This window comes from Phyllobates terribilis, unplaced genomic scaffold, assembly GCF_046119375.1.
Source record: "Phyllobates terribilis strain yellow unplaced genomic scaffold, ASM4611937v1 Scaffold_8__6_contigs__length_399053987, whole genome shotgun sequence".
NCBI lineage: Eukaryota > Metazoa > Chordata > Amphibia > Anura > Dendrobatidae > Phyllobates > Phyllobates terribilis.
This window is the reverse complement of record NW_027362768.1, coordinates 29,220,516-29,235,002: the sequence shown is the minus strand read 5'-3', so window position 1 is coordinate 29,235,002 and position 14,487 is coordinate 29,220,516. Positions and strand designations below refer to the sequence as shown.

The window sequence follows — 14,487 nt, the reverse complement described above, 5'->3', positions numbered from 1 at the left end:
GGGTGTATATTAGATTGTAAGCTCCTAGGAGGAGGGTGTATATTAGATTGTTACCTCCTAGCAGCAGGGTGTATATTAGATTGTAAGCTCCTAGGAGCAGGATGTATAGTAGATTGTAAGCTCCTAGCAGCAGGGTGTATAGTAGATTGTAAGCTCCTAGGAGCAGGGTGTATATTAGATTGTAAGCTCCTAGGAGCAGGGTGTATATTAGATTGTAAGCTCCTAGGATCAAGGTGTATATTAGATTGTTACCTCCTAGGAGGAGGGTGTATAGTAGATGGTAAGCTCCTAGGAGCAGGGTATATATTAGATTGTTAGCTCCTAGGAGCAGGGTGTATATTAGATTGTTAGCTCTTAGGAGCAGAGTGTATATTAGATTGTAAGCTCCTAGGAGCAGGGTGTATATTAGATTGTAAGCTCCTAGGAGCAGGGTGTATATTAGATTGTAAACTCCTAGGAGCAGGGTGTATATCAGATTTTAGCCCTGTATGAGCAGGTTATATTTGACATTTTCCTTGCAGGTTCGGCTTTCCTGAGTTTATAGTTACATATAGATATACAGCAATATGCAGCAGGACAGACGTGATCCTAGGAAATATCTGATGGTCAAATATGGTGTCAGGAAGGATTTTTTTCTCTGAGGCAGATCTCTCCGGGGGGTTTCTTCTCCTTCCTCTGGATCTTTTGGTTCAATGACTCTGGCTTGTTCTGTGGTATCCACCGTGTCGGACCTGGCAGTCACTGTGATCATTTTTTCATTTTGTAAAGGACCAGTAACATGTTCATTACAATATGTCTTATTGATATTTCAATATAAAGATATATAGAGCTTATATTGTTATTTGCAGTTTTTGTCTGGATTTCTCTGTATACAGTAATATTGATTGGAGTGATCACTACGGCCCTCATATTACAGAAATGTAGAGGAGCGTCTATACACAGAGAGTAGATCGTAAATATATCCACCAATTGTAATGTAATAATGTCAGCTCCTGACCCAAATTACATTACAAGTGTTATGGGGTTCAGTCTCTGTGATGGGGGCACCAACATTGTATGTGTCCTACACAACATATTACCTGATATAAAACTGAAGACAGTGACACAGATGCCGAATACAGGAAACACAGGAATATGGTATAAACGAAAAAACATACTAGAGAGGAGCTGTTCACAGGGGTACAACAAGTAGCTATGGGACCCCAGGACAAAACTTGGCAGGAGGGAAGGAGACAATGGCCACTAATAGCAGTAATGGCCACACTTACTATAACTGGTACACTTACCTCATGCATCTTATGTTGAGCGGGAGAGATTTGTACCTAATTTATTAAAGTCGCAGTCTTCATAAATGTGACACATTTGGAATCATCCAACAACCACTGATTTACATCTCCTCCGTGGGCTTTTGTGACCACTAGGCCAATACCAGATATCTTTCCTAACTACACACAGGTGCGTACATACAGACATGAATGCCCCAACCGGGGTACTGTTTCAGATCATCAGGTGGTCTACACTATTCGAGTCTTAGGGTACAGTATGTAAAAAAAAGGGACCATCTGTGTAAGAGAACCATATACAGTACTTGCAACATGGAACAGCAGTAATGCAGTAACACAACATTAATATTATTTGCTGGCAGAGAGACCCACACACAGGGTCACTAATTATTGTCAGTACTTTGGCATTTGCATACTTCTTGTGATTACCTTTGGTAAATGTCTTCTCCTCTAGGCTGACATTTGCCAGAAAATCATTGAATACCGTGACAGTGACATTGTAAGTCTCTCCACACTGAAGTCCTCCAATGCTGCAGGTGGTGTTTGTTGTGTTGCACATATAATTTCTTCCCTCTGATGATCTTACTTTGGCCGTATAATATACAGCCCCTGGGGCGGCCAACCACTGCAGCGAAACCTCATCAGAGTTACAGGGGGAAAATATAGACATATTTTGTGGAGCACAAGGACCTAAGAAGAGAGAACCTTTTAGATAACACTGTATCAGATATTACACGATTCATGTCATATTTCACATCTAGTCTGTTAGGACGACCTACATAAGATTTATCAGCAAGCTATAGAATATAAAGTATCTTACATGTCTCCAGCACGCCCGCTCTGTTTTCTACACTGCTACAGATGTTGTTCTGAGCCATCATTACTACAGTGTATTCTCCACCACAGGGGACACTTCTCATCCAGCATGACGTGGCCTGGCTGCTACAGTTGTACCTTTCTCCAACTGATCCATTAAGTGACGAAATATAATTTAATGCTCCCCGAGAATTACTCCATGAAATCAATGCTGAATTACTAATGCAGTCCAGGGCTGTGTTCACATTCATTGGGATACAAGGAGCTGTGGATTGCAAAATAAAGAGAAAAGTGAATAAACTTACAGCACAACTAAACTTGTGAACATTTTTTTTATGTTACAGTTCTTCCTCATTCGTGTCAGTCATGGTTATAAAACCCCACCAAGTACCCAAACCCTGATCTTATCTGGAAACGAGCACAGTGATGTATGAGCAATAAAAAATTCTATATGTCCATACACCACTCTGAATCGATCTAGAAGTGGGAAACAGAGCACACAGTAGCTGGAAACCCTATGGGGGGAGAGTAGGAGAGTGCTGGTTACGCTCACCTGGTAGAAATGTGACGGGCACAAGTCCTATGAAAACATGAAGAAAAACAGCTGCTGCTGCCCCATGGCTGGTGGATAAATCCAGGAGATATTGGATCCAGTTGGATGAATACATAGGTGGGCTGCGCTGCTGGAGTAGATCAGAAATGATGATGAGAATAAGGTTTTTTTATTCACAATGCGTTTCAATGCTGTACCTGCATCTTTATTAAGTGAAGAAAAAAAAACATACACTGTTGTAAAACGCGTTGTGATCAAAAAACCTCATTTTCATCATCATTTCTGAAGGATTGATTTACTTCAGCAGTTCAGCCCACGTACATGTTCATCCATACACCACTCTGCTCATACTCAAGGATAAAGATGAGTGCTTCTGCTTCTTGGTTTGAGTGATTGATCAGATGCTGAAGACACCATCAACTACTGATCAACAAGGAAGGTAAGATAAAAAAAGTTTAAAAATGATTTTACTCTTTAATTTTATAGAACACAAGAAATTCCTCCAAGGAACATCACCAATACTCCGTTTTTTAGTTTTAATATCCCTCTAATAAAAGGTCAAAGGGAGATGATTAAAGCTAAAGTAAAAGCCCCCATACACATTACAGAGCTGTCGGCTGAATGATCATTCACCCAACTTATATTTCACCTGACTCCTCCATATTCAGGAATAAATGTCTTGGCTGAGCACTCCTGTGTTCTCTATGAGAGACCCGCTCAAGAGTGGAGAAGAGAAGGATCCACTGCTGAAATTCAACAGGCCGGATCCTTGTCTCCCCCTGAAATCATCATTGGACTAAAGTCCCACAGACACATTGGATTGTCACCTCACAATATCAGTGGGTTCAGCTGACTTTAGTCTGATGTGTATGGCTGCCTTTAGTTAGTTCATATAACCATTTGTTACCAGAGAGGTATGCAGAAATGCACAACCAAATAAACAGCACATTAAATCTAGATATGAATATGGTTAGAAGAATACTTTAGGATACTTTCCAGGATAGGTTTTTCAGTATTGGAGCAGAAAACTAAAGCACCCCAATACCTATTAGATTAATGTTCTTCTGACAGTCTAATGTGTATGGGGACCCCCGGTCATCTGATTGCCGTGTGAGATGTTGATCACGCATGTCTGATTTTGGACTACCAATCGCTTTGTTCTCCCAGAGATGTCTGTCGATGACTTTCTAATGTTGGATGAATGAGAGATGGCTCAGATGGTTGGTGGCAGAATGAACGGCTGAAGCATTGTTCGGCTGACAGCCATCTCATGTGTTATGGGGGCCTTAAGACCATAATTAGCACAATCACCCAAACTACTATAAAGTCATACCCTTTTCTAAGGAACCTCAGTAAATGTTGTGGCAGGCAGAAGTTAGGATCAGCAATTTGTGTGTGTCAAACAATGCATGGAGGCCTCCTGCCCAGTGTCATTGGTTTAGAACACGTGCCCTTATGAAATGATATAGGTGGTGTTTGTTTAGCACACAGGCGCTGACCAGAGTATGTCTGCTGATCATATGGCCACTCTATCATCTAATGGTTCCATCAAGCAGAGCGACACACTACAAAGCACATGTTATGTCACGACAGGTCCATGAGCAGCAAATAGGGATGGTACCCAGTACCACCTACATAGGTCTGATTTACTCTAATGGTCTGAAAACATTATTTTATGCAGAACATGTGATTTGCACTCTATATTTACCAGTCTGAGCAGTCACATATGTGCTCCTTGGTCCGCTACAGTGGCTGTTGGTGGCTGACACGGATGCCACAAATTCACTTCCACATGGCAGGTTATAGAAAGTGCAGTTGGCCTGTCCAGATGTACAAGTCATGTTCCCACTAGGTGTTGTTAAAATGGAGGTGAAGATGTCAGAACGGTTATTCTCCTTCCAGGTGATGACTAGAGCGTTTGTAGCACAGTCCGTCTCTGTATGGACCTGCTCCGGTGCACAGGGGGCTGCAGAAAGATAGAGTCAATATGAAGTAAAATGATACGTGCCCCTTACAAATGTTCCAGGGGAAAAAAGTAAAGGAAAAAACATAATATTCCAAGTCCTAAAATGAACATGAAATGTGCCACTATGTAGCTGCAGGCTATCAATTAACTATAAAAATGGAAAAAAAGCATCAGGCAAAGACTGGGTTACAGAGAAAAAATCTATAGTAAATGAGATGAATGTATAATGGATATGAATCAGGTCAGATTATAAATGACCTTCTCCCATACAGTGCAGGGACACTTCCAGAAGATACCTGTGATCAGTTCCACATCCGGGCTGCTTTCACCCTGACACTGGTCATTATATGCCGTTACGCTGACAGTATAAGTGACGCCACAGCTCAGACCGGTGATATTACAGGCAGTAGATGTGGTATGACAGGTGTGCACCTCGCCAGCTGATGTGGTCACCAGGGCAGTATAATTAATAGACCCCGGAGTGCTGCCCCATGATACAGCCGCAACGTTTGTCAGGCAGGCAACAGCGATGGAGACATTCTGAGGCACACAGGGTCCTGGAGACACAAGAAGAAGATTTACTAGCAATTATACTTTACAACATTGTGTATAATGCTGACATAGTAATATATCAAAGAGTAATGCTACTAAGTGACTAAGGCTACGTTCCCACGATGAGTATTGGGGAGATTTTAACGTTGCAGATTTCCTGCACCATTTCTGTATCTGGCAGCTAAAATGGGGTTACTTGGTTTTTTCATAAAAATGAATAAGTCCAGCGCTATAAGTCCATAAAAAATCCATTCTTCATTTATTTCATAGCTTCAGATAGTATAAAATCCATTAAGTCACAGTCCAGACATTAAAAACATACGTGTTTTGACGCAAAGCAGCGCGTCTTAATCATTGACGTGGTTTTTTATTGTGTTTTTGGCTGCATTTTTTACATATGTTTTTATCACTATTTGTCTCTTTTTTGTATGTCATGTTTTAAATAAAGCTGCTTTGTTTTTGATACTTCCTGGTATTTGGCTTTGACAAATCTTTATTGATACAGTCATGTGCAGATTACATGAGTTTCGTACCTGCGGATTTTCCACATCTATATTCTACAGGAAAAATCTGCACAGAAAACTGGACGTACCCGTAAAAGAAATTGACAAGTTGCAGATTTCAAACAGGCACCGCCGGCAGCGTTAAAGAACGTGGGCATGAGATTTTTAGCAATTTCATCCACTTTGCTGGAATTGTAGGACACTGTAATTTTTGCACATGAAAATAAACAGCATGAAAAACTGATCATGTGAACTTAACCTAAATGATCGTATGCCTATATTATGCCCACATTTCCCCACAAAAGGATAGGACAAGAGAGGGAAGTTATTTCATTATGCCACTTTTGGATTCTCATTGATACAATCAGAGGTTTCTTGACATATATTACTCTAATTAAAGGGAACCTATCACTTGATCCATGCTCCTTGATAAGAAAAGTATGTTTTACTCTGAAACACTGAAAACGAAGGCCAGTGACCACTAGTCCGCTGTCGGCTTAATCCCACCTGCTCATCTAGACTGACAGCAGCATGAATTACGCTGCAGGTTACCCTACAGGGAAATATTTGTTCTGATGTCTAATACAAAGCAGGTTTCTAACTTAGAGGAACCTATTTGCGCAACTAAGGGACTTCTCATCAAGAGTCTGTATGTATTACTTTTCCGTGCTCGCTACAGCATTTTCAGACATATGTAAGAAGTACCGTATATGAAACATATTTGATTTAAAATTCCACATAGCCATGGTTTTTCTTTTTCTATAAAGTTCCTATAGCTGAAGACAACATTTCCAACAATAACATCCAACCAGAAATTAGTTTCATTTATTGAAAGCGTATCTGTCACCACATTTCACAATATACACCGCAACAGCTTTAAAAAAACAAACAAATCAGAATGGCTGTATAATCCTAATACTAAAGTGAGCATGAAATGCTCATCATAAAGGGTCTGTACATTACTCAGACAACCCCTTCTCAATTGTTATATTCCATCTTATAAAATAACAACAGTCTATTCTCATCTCTGGTGCGGGTGCCATTCTAGTGATGTCGGCTCAGGCTTTCCCGGGGCTTGCATGACATTATGTCATGCAAGCCCTGCAACCAATTAGCGGCCACTTCACTCCCATTTCCTTCTGACATAACTGACATCTAGAGAAAGTCATAGAACAGCAGCAGATCTCACTTCTTTGGGGCCGCAGGGTTAGCATGATGAGCCCCGGGAGAGCCAGAGCCATTGTAGCTGTACCGGCGCCGGTACAGAAGGCGAGTATGAGCTGTTATTTTATAAGGAGGAAGCTAGCAATTGTGAAGGGGTTGTCCAAGTAGTGGACAACCTCTTTAATATCAGACAGAAAAACTTTTAAAAAATATTATTCAACCATTTTGACATGGAATTTGGTTCTCAGCATGGTCAAGTTAGACGCATCAAGTCTCACCAGATCACGCTGAAAATGCCTGCTTTGACCTTCTCTTCTCTGGGGACTTTTGCTTTGCCAATCATAAGAAGGCAGCGTCATAGAGTAGAAAATGTAAATGCTCCCAGAAAATAATCTCTTTTATGGTATGTACTCACGGTGTGTTTTTTATGCGTTTTTGCTGCGGCAAATCCGAGCGGATTTGGCCCCAAAAACGCATTGCAAACCTTATGCCAGCATTTTCTGTAGGATTTTGGAAGATCTGTATATATGATCAGGAATTTTCCTGACAGGATTTCATGTGCAGAAAAAGAAGCAGCATGTCCATTCTTTGTGGGGATTTGCCTGCATTTTTCCTATACAATGCATTGGAAAAAAAAGCATGGCACATCCGCAGGCAAAAACGCACAAAAAACGCATGAAAGTACAAAAAAATGCGAGGAATTTCCGCAGCGTTTTTGATGCCAAGAGGTGCAGAACCTTGCAGAAACGCTGCAGAAACTTCTGCAAGCAATTCCTGATGGTATGCACATAGCCTTACAGTTTCTTGGGTGAAGGGGAAATTTGCATATTGTGGGCCCTAACTCAACAAAGCAATGGAGAAAAAAAATGTATTAATCGGCACTTCAGTCACTTTTTAATTAGCTATGCAGTTTAAAAATAAAAAAAAATTAATGAAACATCCACGATAATACACAACATTTTGTGGAAAAACACCACTACAATTTTTTATGTTGTTTCTTTGAGTCTAAGCCAGAAACATATGGAGCAAAGGTCCTTCCTTTCTATTCCCCATGCCTCTTAAATCCTGACAAATAAAAATGTCACTGACAGTTGAAGAAGTTTTTTCCAAAACCATTGTGTATAACAACTCTAAGGCCACGGCCCCACTATCAGTATTTGGTCAGTATTCGGTCAGTATTTTTTCTCAGGAGTGGGAGACAAAACCAGGAGAGGAACAATCAGAGAAAAAGGTATAATAGAAACAAGTCACCAATTCTGCATTTATCACCCACTCCTGGTTTTGGCTTTCACTCCTGAGAAAAAATACTGACCGAATACTGACCAAATACTGATAGTGGGGCCGTGGCCTTATAGGAGATTTGTTGCAGAAGTTTTGTAGCTTAGAATTTGTTCCATTCATTGGTTCTTGCAGCATGTGCTTGACTTTCTGCAATCTCCACTAAGATGAATGGGACAGTTGTAGAAATGACTGCAAAAAATCTGCAGCATGTGAGTCTACCCTAATATTCACTGGGTTAGCCACACCAGAACTATATAAAAGAGAGAAGAGATACCTGTGTGTGTCAGTTGTGGAGAGAGGGCTCTGCTGCTGCACTCTGTCCCAATGGAGTCCACAGTCACAGAATAGACCTGTCCACACTGTATACCGCTAACAGTACATCTGGTGTCTGCTGCGCTACAGTAACCTACATCCCCATTCAGGGCACTGACGGAGGCTGTATAATTCACTCCACCAGGGGCTGCAGCCCAGGACACCACCGCGTGATCTGCCCCACAATGATACTGTAAATCTATATTACTTGCAACACATGGCACTGTGAAAAGAAAGGAAAAGTCAGACAAATGTAAAAAGTACAGTTGTGTCAGATCTCTATCAATAACTACAATAAAAACTTCTTTAAAATAAAGCACAAGTTCACTTTTAGACTAATTACGATTGATGTCAATAAACTATAAAACTATATTACTTTGTGATATATCCCTATTTTCGTATCTTACTGCTGTGCTGGAAATAGCCTCCTGGGAGGTGACACCAAACCAGTCTTGTCTTTAGGGCTCGATCACACCATCATATACATCGGACAAGTGCTATCTAGTGATGGGCGAGCACTAAAACGCTCGGGTGCTAGATGCTCGGGTCGAGCACATTGGAATACTCGGGTGCTCGACCCGAGCAACGAGCTCAACGTAAGTCTATGGGAAACTCGAGCATTTTTCAGGCGGCTCCCCCCGGCGGTCTGCAGAGGGCCTAAAACTTGCCCAAATCGATGGGAGCAATGTTCAAATGACATGGGAACAGCATGAGGAAGACCCCTGGAAGCATTTCTGACCCCAGGTCACTTCTGTCAACAACGTTGTCAGAGGTATTACGCCACTTTTACGGACTCACAATAAAACATACAAAAGCGAAACCAAAATGGATTTTCCTGGGAAATATGTTAAGGAACATCCTTTCCAGGGTAATGACTTGTATATAAAGCAAAATAAATAACCAAAAGCAAAAATACTCCTCCACACCTTGGGCCATGTTCACACTTAGCGTTTTTGATGCATTTTTACACTTTTGCATTGCTTTCAACCGTGACAAATGCATTCATCAGGAAATGTCATTTTAACATTTTACAACCTTATCTGGCCATGTGGTGTGTGAGATATCATCAGACACATCGTGGTTCATTTATGAAGGAGGGAATCTGAAAGTCACAAAGCCTATTTTTATAGGGCCATCAGACGGCCTTTACTATTCTTAAAGGGCCAGCAGTCGGCCCTCACTATTCTTAGAGAGCCATCAGCCGGCTATGTTTTATTGTTCCCATTACTAAAGAGTGGGTTTCCTATACTGTTATTGCGTATGCACTGAGTGGCAGGGCTGCCCAAAATTTGGACGCACCCCAATACCCCCTTGAAGAGACTTAGTGGAGGGCCTCCTGAAAACAATGTTCCCATTATTAGGAAATAGGTCTCCCATTGTGATTGCCTATGCAGTGAATGCAAGGGTTGGCAAAAATTTGGAGACACTCCAATGCCCCTTGGAAGAGACATGGAGGTCAGAGGGCCTCCTGAAAACAATGTTCCCATTATTAGGAAGTGGATCTCCCATTGTGTTTGTCTATGCAGTGAATGCAAGGGTTGCCAAAAATTTAGAGGCACTCTAATACCCCTTGGAAGAGATGTGGAGGTCAGAGGGCCTCCTGAAAACAATGTTCCCATTATTAGGAAGTTGGTCTCCCATTATGTTTGCATATGCAGTGTATGCAAAGGTTGCCAAAAATTTGGAGGCACTCCAATGCCCCTTGGAAGAGACGTAGAGGAGGGCCTCCTGAAAAATATTCCTATTATTAGGAAGTGGGTCTCCCATTGTGTTTGCCTATGCAAGGGCTGCCAAAAATTGGGAGGCACTCCAATGCTCCTTGGAAGAGACGTGGAGGAGGGCCTCATAAAAAATGTTCCCATTAGAAAGGAGCGGGACTCCTATACTTGTAATGCCCATGCACTAAGTGTATGGGCTGACAAACATTTACCCCTGGGGTGTATACATGAACATACTGTATACAAATTTTTTTTTACGGGCACCATAAACACCCTTTAAAAAAATTATGTGGGTGTTGCATCACGGACCACGGTCTCCCTGGTGATATGGTGGTGGAGGATGAGGATGACGAGAAGGAGGAGGACAAGAGCAAATAGCCAAAATCAGGAAGTGTATACCCATGTGTGGGTGTGAAGAGGTGCATGGGAATAGACCTCCCAAAAAAAGACACTGGATTTGAGTTTATGTTACGCTGCTATCATTCGGTAGTGTTGAGAAGTCTGGCCCAATCCAGTCCTTGTTCATTTTTATAAGAGTCAGCCTGTCAGCATTTTCAGTTGACAGGAGGATGCGCTCATCAGTTATAATTCCACCAGCGGCACTAAAAACCCGCTCTGATAAAACGCTGGTGGCAGGGCAGGCCAGGACCTTCAAGGCGTAGGGAGCCAGTTCATTCCACGTATCCAGCTTGGATACCCAATAAGGCACAGAGGAATCACGGAGGACATTGGTATGGTCTGCAAGGTACTCCCTCAGCATCTTCCCAAACTTTGCACTCCTTGTGAGAGTACCCCGCGCCTCAGGGCTTGTGCAATGGGAGGGACTGAGAAAATTCTCCCAGAACTTTGACAGTGTCCCCCTGCCTCTGCTGGATTGGAGTTGTGTCTCTCTCGCCTGTAGTCCTTGGTTGTCCAATGAACTATGACCTCTGCCGCCAGCGTTTTCCGATGGGAATTTTTTTAATAGTTCCGCAACAAGGGCCTTCTTGTACTGCCCCATTTTTGTAGACCTGCCCACCTCAGGAATAAGAGATATAAAGTTCTCCTTGTAGCGTGGGTCTAGAAGTGTCACCAACCAGTAATGACTGTCACCCAAAATTTTGAGAATGCGAGGGTCATGGGAAAGGCAGCGTAACATAAACTCAGCCATGCGTGCCAGACTGCTTACAGGCAAGACTTCCATGTCCTCACCAAGAGGACGAGTGACCATGCTCTCCTCCTCCTTCTCCTCTCTGTCCTCAGGCCATCCACGCTGAACAGACGGTATGACAGTTGTGCAGGTAGTACCGTCTATAGCACATGAAACTAGCTCCTGTTATTCCTCCTCTTCCTCATTGTCACCCAATCCACGTTGGGATGAGATGAGGCTGGGCTGTGTGTAATCACCCTGTATGGTTACTTGCTCCATCTCATCGTGCTCCGCCTGCAATGCATCCTCTTTGATTGTGAGCAGAGAGCATTTTAGAAGACAGAGAAGCGGAATGGTGGAGTCCTCAAAGTTTTCGAGGATGGTACATATGTCTGACATCCATGTCCACTCTTGAGGTCTTATGTGTGGAGTCTGAACTGAACACTGACGGCCTTGTTGATGCCGGTACTCAACAACTGCCCTCTTCTGCTCACAAATGCTTCCCAACATCTGCAGTGTAGAGTTCCAACGCGTGGGTACACCACACACCAGTCTGTGAGCCGGAAGCTGTAAACGCTTTTGAAACACGGCAAGGGCAGCGGAAGATGTAGGTGACTTTCTAAAATGAGCACACAGGTGGCGTTCTTTAACAAGCAGATCTGGCAGCTCCGGTAGGATTTGAGAAACCGCTGAACCATGAGGTTAAGCACATGAGCCAGGCATGGTACGTGTGTGAGCTCGTCTCACCTCAGAGCCGCCACCAGGTTCCGGCCATTGTCACACATGACCATGCCTGGCTGTAGGTTCAGCGGTGTGAGCCACAGATCTGCCTGCTCTTTCAGAGCTGTCCACAACTCTTCAGCATTGTGCGGTTTGCCACCTAAGCATATTAGCTTCAGCACAGCCTGTTGCCGCTTGGCCGAGGCAGTGTTGCAGTGCTTCCAGCTTATGACTGATGTGGTCATTTCGGAGATGGAGGCTAAAGAGGAGGAGGAGGATGAGGTGCAGGAGCTGTAGACTGTGGGGGCAACCCTGATTGACCTAAGGCCCGCAATCCTTGGCGTCGAGAGGACTTGTTCCATCCCAAGGTCTGACTGGGTCCCGGCTTTCACTATGTTAACCCAGTGTGCCATCAGCGAGATGTACCGTCCCTGCCCACAAGCACTTGTCCACGTGTCTGTGCGCTGTTGAGGGCACGGCTAATGTTTTGGGACACGTGCTTGTGTAATGCAGGGCGCAGCACATAGAAAGAAATAGTGGCGGCTGGGGACCGAGTACCGAGGGATGGCCGCCGCCATCAGGTTACGGAATGCTTCCGTCTCCACGAGCCTAAAAGGCAAAATTTCGAGCACAAGCAGTCGTGAAATGTGGGAATTTAGTTGTGTGGCCTGTGGGGCATTGGCTGCGTATTTGCGCTTGTGTTCCAACAACTGGGGTATGGACAATTGAACGCTGCGCTGAGACAAGGACTTGGATGTGCTTCCTGATGTTGCTACTTGAGAGTGTGCAACGACAGGTGCAGGGCAGGAGGCATCTTCACATGCACCATGGATAGGGGATTGGCTTGCATGCACAACAGCGGAAGAAGCAGTGGTGCCACCCGCAGACACTGTTCCTGGACTCTGGGGTTCGGCCCACAAAGTCAGGTGCTTTGCTGCCATGTGCCTGATCATGCTGGTGGTCAGGCTGGTAGTTTTGCCACCCCTGCTGATGCTGGCCTGGCAGGTGGTGCAAATGGCCTTTTTGGGGTTATCTGCAGAGTCTTTAAAAAACAACCAGACTCGGGAAGACCTAACAGTTGTACTGGCAACTTCCTTCGTGTGGGTGTTACAGGGCACAGTTGCCTGCCTTCTGTCTGCGGCCACCACACTGTTTCTTCCTGCCTGTTGGGGTGCTCTGCCTCCCTCCCCCTGTGTGCTGCTGTCCTCGCTCTACATGTCCTCCTGCCAGGTTGGGTCAGTTACTTTATCATCCACCACCTCGTCTTCCACTTCCGCACCGTGATCCTCCTCCTGACTTTCTGGCAATTGTGTCTCATCATCGTCCACCTCTTGTGACACTTTCCCACCATCGCCTTTGTGTGACCGTGGCTGCTCAAATATTTGGGCATCGCTACATGCGATCTCCTCTTGCCCCGCTTCAAGTGGACCGGGCAAGAGGCCCAAATCTATAAATGGAAAAGTGAACAGCTCTTCGGAGTGTCCAAGTGTGGGATCAGTGGTCTCCGGGCACTCAGCATGGTGGGAGGAAGGAGGATCGGGGTGAGGAATATGCAGTCCAGACTCACAGCTACTGAGACTTAACCGTGTGATGGTGCTGGTGGTGGAAAAGTGACTGGAAGCATTATCCGCTACCCAACCAACAACCTTTTGACATTGCTCTGGGTTCAATAGTGGTGTGCTGTGGTCCCCTAGGAATTGGGACAGGAAGGTCAGGCGAGAAGATGTGGATGTTTGTTGTGGCACAATTTCAGCTTGCCCACGGCCTCGGCCTCTGCATGCACCATCACCATCACATCCAGTTCCCCGTCCCTTGCCACATGCCTTGCCCATTTTAAATGGAGGACAATATCTTACACGCTCACTACAAATGGCTGAATTTGGAGCAAAGTTATATGTAATCCATGTGACGGAGAAACCACAGTTTTAAATACCTGGCCTGTAGGTAACTATTTTGAACAGCAAACCGGTGTCAAAAACTTTGCTGACACACTGAAAAAAAACATTTAATGTAGGCCAGAAATGGCAGTATTTTCTGAAAACGTATATGTGATCCGTGTGATGGAGAAAACACAGTTTTAAATAGCTGGATTTTTAGCGCTGTAATATGGAAAGGACCTGGCTATATTCTGCAGTGCCAACAAGCAAATGGCGCAGACAAACGGTGTTCTCTGGATTGCTTTTTAAGCAAATAATGAGGATTAAGATCCCAAAAAAAATATTCCTGGCCCCTGAGACCTGGGCCTATTTCTAGAAATATCTAACAGCAGCAGCAGACAAAACTGGAATGGAGAATCTCGTGCTATGTGCACTGCAGTCTGCTATATACCCTGCCTGCCTATATACACTGCCTTCCTGATATCTCTGCAGATGGATTATTCCTCAGAAGGACTGTTTGTTGAGATGGATATGTGTCTCCAATATAGTTTAGTACACCTACACTAACTAGAAACAAGCAAATCTCTCCCTAGCTCAGCAGCAGCACCTCTCC

The 14,487-nt window shown here is 43.9% G+C and overlaps 1 protein-coding gene across 1 annotated transcript in view; it reads right to left on the bottom strand.

Moving 5' to 3' along the window:
* LOC141156637 (receptor-type tyrosine-protein phosphatase beta-like) overlaps positions 1-14,487 on the bottom strand; it is a 190,934-nt gene that overhangs the window by 152,129 nt on the left and 24,318 nt on the right. Inside the window, exons 6-8 of the mRNA XM_073642826.1 lie at positions 4,915-5,175; positions 4,361-4,618; positions 1,713-1,973 (exon numbers count right to left, since the gene is read on the bottom strand). Coding sequence (XP_073498927.1) covers positions 1,713-1,973; positions 4,361-4,618; positions 4,915-5,175 — 780 coding nt within the window. The remainder of the gene's footprint in view (positions 1-1,712; positions 1,974-4,360; positions 4,619-4,914; positions 5,176-14,487) is intronic.